Genomic DNA, 6,554 nt, shown 5'->3' on the forward strand with positions numbered 1-6,554 from the left:
GAGAGCATCCCATCCCATCCCATTGCATCCTCCCGACCCCAGCAACCCTCCTGCACCCTTTCCCTTCTCCCCTGACCCCCCTGACACCCAGTCTTGGGTGCAGGTGAAGATGTAGCAGGCAGGACTACTGGAAGGAAAACAAAGAGCAGTTCCGATGCATGGTTTTTATTGACTTAAAAAAAAAAAAGTTGTTTTAAGACAGTTGTGTGCAAGAGTACTCATGTACACAGAGGCTACAGGCGAAGCCACCTGCCTGCTCCAAGCCCTAGGTCAGAGCACTGCACTCCCTCTCCCTGCAGGGTGGGAGGCGATGGGTGCTCAGTAGGCACCACGTGATGAAGACTACCCCAGTCAGCGTGGGCACCTCCTCCCTGCCTGCCCCTCTGCCCGTAGCCTCTGCCTACATCTCCTCTATGTACAGTACAGTGGTGCTCGTCGGCGATGCGCCCGCGGCCCCCTCCCCGCCGGTTGTGCAGCATCCCCCTCCTGCCTGCAGCCAGCGGCCCCTCTGCTAGAGAAGCGGAAGTGGTTGTGAGTCCTAGCGGGACAGCTTAAATAAAAAATAATAATAATAATAATTAAAAAAAAAGGGGGAGGGTAGAGGAAGGAAGTTAGCCAAAAAAAAATACTGTCAGGGCAGCAAGGAGCCGTGAGCGTGCCCTTTGCCAGGTGTCAGCGGTGTTGCTGGCGGGTTTGGTACCTGGGTTTGTACCCAGCGCCTCCACTCGCCCTGTGATTGTCCGGCCAGGCCCTGCTCAGCCATCACAGGAGCTGGTCCAGCCTCGTCATGCTGGATTTGGCCTCTCCAGCCACCAGCATGGTGGCCTAGATGGTGTGACCCTGCCTCCCCCAGCAGCGCTTCCCAGCTAATTTCGAGCCGGGCACAAGGCGGGAGCAGGTGTGACTGCCAGGACTGCCAGATAAATCAGCCAAGCTCCTACCGCCGGCACGGGAGTGGGCACAGCCCAACATAGCCGACAGGAGATGGTCAAGGCACTCATTGTTGCTCATGATTTTGTGTTTTTTATTTTTCTTCCCCTAAAAAAAAAAGCAACCCAGGGAGGTGGAGGCTGGGGCTCGCTGCAACCTGCCCCCACATCCCAGGGTTTGGAATGGGGCTCGGAGCTGGCTGTGGCAGTCGCAGGTTGTGGGCAGCACTGCTTCTACCAACACCCACCACGAAACTCAGCAGTTTAAAGCCCTGTGGACAGAAAAGATTAATTTCCCCAGCCCAAGGGATGCTCAGTGCCTGCTCCAGGTGACCCAAACCCTTGTGTTTCACGATTGCAGAGAGAAACCTCAAAAAAAAAAGAAAACACAAAACCAAACTGAAGCAGAGAAACAGGTAAGAGGCTGCTACAGAAAGCCAGGTACAAAAAGGTTAAAAAAACTTCCAAGGCCCAAAAAACCTACAGTGATTGTTCCTCAAATAACTATTGCAACCAGGTGGTGCGGACAGGGCTCCCCCCGGCCTGGCTCCAGCCCCGCTGCCCCTGCCCCACTCTCGGCACCATGGGCCTTGTGCCACCGCTGTGCCGGGCACCCATCGCCATCACCGGCTGTGCAGGCAGGTGGGGGTCCCTCTCTGGGGGACCTTTTCCATGATTGCCTTTTTCTTGAACTTTCCAGTATCTCCTAAAAATAAAAAAAACCACCCACCTGATTGACCCAAAGAAAGTGGTTTTAATTACACCTCTGGGGAGGCAGTTTCCTTCTGCATCTCCCCATGCCATGGGGCAGCCTGTCCACCCCAAAAAGCCTCAGGGACCCTGAGGGCACCGGCTGTACCAGACTGGTGTAAACCAAGCCCCACCCTCACAAACGCAGCAAAGACTTTGGGATTTCAGCTTCTCACCAGAGCTGTCTGTTTATAGCAACACAAAAGCAAAAGCACGGTTCATTCACCCACTAAAGCTATCTCTAATCTGCTTTTTCCCAGCCCGAAAGTGAAGGGAAATTTCATCTCCTCCTCTCCAGCGGGGCCAGACCTGCTGCTGCATCCCTCAGCCACTGCATCCTGCATCCCTCGAGTATCCAGCGAGAGAGCCTGGACAGAGGGACTGGGCTGCTGCTTCTGCAGGTTTCTTAGCTGCCTTTTGCACAGTTGACCCCGTGATCTGTCCTACCTTTCCTCAATCCTCAGGGAGAGGAGCAGGGGTGCCTGGCCCCACAGCTGGGGTTCCTCTCCATCCCCCAGCCCGGCTGTGCCGGCAGCCTGCAGCAGAGCGTTGGTGAAGGTCGGATGGAGGCTGCTGGCTCCCCGCACTTGCGACCACGCTGGGACCTGCCTGTATGCTGGGAGCCTTCCCTGGGAAACGATGGCAGCGGCTGCCCCAGGTGGGTAAAAAAAATAAAATGAAGAAAGAAGCAGCTGGGTTCCACTGGCAAGGCTGCTTGGCCGCCACGTCTCCCTCGGCCTGGACATGACGCTTGGGCACTCCCCAAAGTCACCCAGCTTCAGGGCGGGGGGGGTTTGTCTTGTTTTAAAAAGAGCAGCATTTGGTTTGACTGTAAAGAGATGCGAGGTGGACACCCCCGCCGCCCGGTCAGTCGCTGATTGTGTTTACAAATCCTTTCTCAGCCGGATTTCTTAATAATTATAATAATAATTATAATTAAAAAAAAAGCAAAAAGTCTCCTTTAGCTCTGAACCTGATTGGCTGCTGGAGGCACCAAATATCACCGGGGGCGGCTCTGCCGGTGGCGCAGACTGCCCATCCAGCGCTCGTCGCCCGAGGCCGCTGGGGAGACCCTGGCCCTGTGCCCCACGGGCAGCTGGACCCAGCTGGCACAGGGGAACCGGAGGAGGCGCAGCCCTCAGTTCCCCCGGTAAACCTCGATCTTGCTGGTTTTGGCCAGCATGTCGATGATGTGCGCCTCAAAGTCGGCGTCATGCACCCCCGTCTTCCTGAACTCCCCAGCGTAGCGGTTGTTCTCCCAGTAGTGGTGCCAGTTGCCTCGGCTGTCGGCGCCGAACCCAAAGACGTTCACCTGCAACAGTGAGGATGGGAGTGAGCCAGCCCCGACCCCCCTACTGGGCTCGGGACCCCTTGGCTGAGCATTCACCATGCTGCCCAGGGGATCTGGCACCATGCCGAAGGCATACGTCCCTCTGCACAGTCTTTCCACCATTCAAGGTGCCCATCACCATGGTGTCAGGCAACTGGAGCAAGCAAAACTGCTGCGTTGGATGCAAAGAAGCCACCTCCCTCCTTAACCCTGCGAAGTTCAGGATCCCAGAAAACCCACCCCGCGCAGCTCATCCGGGACCCCGCAGCCAGGGGAGGACCCGAGGAGCCATCACCCACCTCATCACAGACATGGAGGGCGAAGAAGAGCACCAGCATGCCGGTGGAGGGGTAGCGCCCGTGGTGCTCCGTCCAGCGGTCATGGATGTACTTGAAGAAGGCAGGGTTGTAGATCTGCACCTGGGAGCACAGGCTGGGGTTAGTGCTGGAGTCCTGGCCACACTCCCTTTGGCATCAGCACCCCAAGAAGGAGCACCAGGATGTGCACAGAGACCCCAGGGGAAGATGGGGTGATGGGGGCCATGGCCAAATGGGTGGTTGGGATGAGCCCCCCCTTACCTTTTCTTTGTCCACTCGCAGGAAAGGTTTCACAGGTGCGTACGTGCTGGGGAAAAAAGCGGAGAGGCAGGTGAGCTCCCAGGGGTCCCACACCCCCCAGCCCCAGCCTGAGCTGCCAAGGGACTGGCGCCAGGGGATGCTCTGGGAGGGAGGAACTAATGAACCCGCACTGCTGCAGGGGGGCTGCCCCTGCAGTAGGCGAGCAGCCAGCCTGGTGCTGCCGGTGCCCACCGGGTACTTACAACCTGATCTGGCCAGTGGAGAGGGCACTGGCGATCCAGAGCAGGTCCAGGGTTTTGAAGGGCACCAACACAAAGCTGACATTGGCGGGCAGGTTCTTGGCACTCTCTGGGTACATGAAGTGGTGCGTGGTCCGACCACCCACGTCACCCTCAAAACCCACTGTGGGAGCCTGGTTCATCCTGGGGAGAGAGTGGGGAAGGTGGCACACCCCTCCCAGACACCCTGTCTCCCTTGCAAGTAACATGGGTGTCCCCTGCCAGCTGCTGAACACTGCTGAGGAGCTGAGTGCTGGTGCTCAGGGTGCTGGGAGGAGCTGAGGATCCCTCCCAGGCCAGTCCAGGGTGGCAGCAGGGCAGGACCCACTCCCACCCATCCCAGCACCTGCTGGGACCCATGATGGGCTCCTTGACCAAGAAACTGGAGCTGGGCTGTGGCATATGGCACAGAGACTGCCATGGTGCCCAGCAGGAGCCCAGCACCCACTGGTGCTGCCAGCATCACCCCATGCCTCTGCGCTGCCTGTGGGGCTGGGCGGGTGGGCAGTGCCCCCAGTAGTGGTCCCCTGACCTCACCTCATGATGAAGTCGTGCCCATCAATCTCCGGCCCGTAACCGGAGCCGCGCAGGTTGCCCGAGTTGCCGACCACGGCGCAGCGGCGGCAGTGGTGCGGGTCACGGGAGCGGTAGGGATCCTCGCCCGGCACGATCTGGAAGAGCTTGCTCAGGACCTCGTGGGTGTTGTGGGACTTGAACTGGGGCTGCAGCATCTGTGGGGGGAAAAGGAGGGGGGGCATGAGCCAGCAGCCCCCTCCTTGCCGGTGGCAGACAAAGCTGTGCCCCCCGTGCCGGGGCGCATCATGGTACTCATGGGGGCCTCATGGGGGTGGCCCATCCCCTCGCTCACCATCCACCACCTCTGGACGTCGGGCGGCAGGTCCATGTTCTCCTTGGTCCAAACCGGGGAGACAGTGCCGTCATAGCGCCCATCAAACCAGTCAGTAGCCCCGGCCTCCTCGGCCGGGCAGCGGCGGCAGGCGCAGCCCCGGGGGTACGGCCCCCCCTTGCTGAGCCGCTGCATGCCGGCATAGCCGGGCACCAGCTTCACCCGGTGGATGCCACCCAGCCCGCCGGGGTCCAGGTAGGCGATGCTGTGGTGGGAGTAGGTGAAGAGGAGGGACATGACGAAGACGAGCAGGAAGGCAGTCGAGAGGAAGCAGAAGCGCAATGAGCACTTCATGGTCGGCGGGCGGCTGAGTCAGGAAGGGCGCCCGCTCCAGCATAGGGCTCGGGCATAGGGTGCAGGATGGCGTCAGCTGGCCAGTGAGGCTCCCTGTGGGATCCAGAGCTTTACATCACTGTGCCGGGGGGCACACAGAGCCCTACCATGAGCTGCTGTGCTGGGCTCCTACCTGCCGGGCTGCAGCTTTCCATCCGCGTGGTCCAGCCGCGGCAAGGGCCTCCGGCAGCTCCACGTGCCGAGCAGAGAGCATCTGCTGCTGGCCCCGGGGCTCCAGCACAGCTCAGCACGCCGGCCTCAGCCACGGCACCATGCCTCGGCCGCTCCTCCAGGTCCTGGGCCCAGCTGGCTCTCAGCTGCGAAGGTGCTCATCGTCCTCGGGGTTTAGCCAATCCGCTGGCATGCTGCCTTCCGCCACTGGCTCAGGAATACGGCCATGGTGATACCAGCCTGGAGCAGGAAGGAGGGAACAGCAGGTTAAGGGATGGCCATGCACATGGCAAGGCCAGGGGGCTGCCACTGACCAGCAGGAGGGTCCTGGGAGCTGAGGAGTTTGTTTATTCCCCATTGAGTTTTGCAAAATGCCACCTCTGGCATGGGGCTGCGGGGGACAAGCTGTCCCCAAAGAGGGAAGAAGAGAGTTGAGATGTTGGCATTGTCCCACTTGCACCGGCCCCTCACCCGCGGCGCCAGGGGAGCTCCCAGCAGCTCCCAGGCTGTGCCCTCCCTATCTCTGCCAGACAAAGGCTCAGCCATGAACTCGCCTCCAGAGCCGAACAAGCTGCTCCTTTCTGTAGGCTCAATCCTTCTTCTCTATCAAGCCACAAGCAGCCCCTCCAAAACACTCTTCACTGGCTGCCGCTGCCGCCAAGACAGATGGGAAACAGCCGTTTCACAGCCCGACACACGCCCCGGGTACCGACGCCAGCGGCTGGCCCCCGCTGTGTGTCAGCGTCCCGCAGGGAAGGTCACCCGCTTGCTCGTGATCCCAGCGGGTAAAAATAGCCAGGGCAGAGGTGCTGGCGCCTGCGCCCAGGAAAGGACGAAAGGAGCGGCCAAGCCCCTCGAGCAGAGGAGGGGGTGCAAAGCCACAGGTCCCTCCTCAGCCAAAAAGAAATAGGCTGAAAATCCCCTTTTAACACAGCTGATGAGCTGGGGCAGGATCCATCACCCTGACAGGATGGCGACGTGACGCCCCCAGGGCTTCCCAGGGAGGGACATGCCAGGGCAGGACCATCCCAAGGCCAAATCCTGCAACAGCACTGCCTGCACAGCTCAGCCCTGGCCCCAATTAAGCCAGCGCCGAGGCTGGCAGCGCTAATTAGGAGCTGGCAGGCACCAGGATTCCTCTTTCCTACAAAAAAACCCACATCCTCCGGAAGATGCCAGCTTTCTGGGGACCGAGGCTACCAACACACCCCCAAAAAGCTCCTTGCAGGGATAGGGGAGACCTAAGCACGGAACAAAAATCCTTCCCCCCCCCCCCCC

The 6,554-nt window shown here is 60.0% G+C and overlaps 2 protein-coding genes across 2 annotated transcripts in view; one reads left to right on the forward strand and one right to left on the reverse strand.

Moving 5' to 3' along the window:
• Positions 1–1,651, forward strand: part of PDPR (pyruvate dehydrogenase phosphatase regulatory subunit) — a 29,597-nt gene extending 27,946 nt beyond the window's left edge. The window contains exon 19 of the transcript XR_003399244.1: positions 1,291–1,651. The gene's annotated coding sequence lies outside the window, so the exon portion shown is untranslated. The remainder of the gene's footprint in view (positions 1–1,290) is intronic.
• A 190-nt stretch (positions 1,652–1,841) lies between these two features.
• ST3GAL2 (ST3 beta-galactoside alpha-2,3-sialyltransferase 2) lies at positions 1,842–6,094 on the reverse strand. Its single transcript, XM_026857005.1, has 7 exons — positions 5,239–6,094; positions 4,734–5,159; positions 4,403–4,596; positions 3,830–4,009; positions 3,588–3,633; positions 3,309–3,428; positions 1,842–2,991 (listed from the first exon to the last, which is right to left on the reverse strand). Exons 2-7 carry the CDS (start codon positions 5,064–5,066, stop codon positions 2,818–2,820), a joined length of 1,047 nt encoding a protein of 348 aa, XP_026712806.1. The 5' UTR covers positions 5,067–5,159; positions 5,239–6,094; the 3' UTR covers positions 1,842–2,817.
• Between the last annotated feature and the right edge of the window lie 460 nt (positions 6,095–6,554).

This window comes from Athene cunicularia, assembly GCF_003259725.1.
Source record: "Athene cunicularia isolate RWA chromosome 11 unlocalized genomic scaffold, athCun1 chr11_part1, whole genome shotgun sequence".
Taxonomy (NCBI): domain Eukaryota; kingdom Metazoa; phylum Chordata; class Aves; order Strigiformes; family Strigidae; genus Athene; species Athene cunicularia.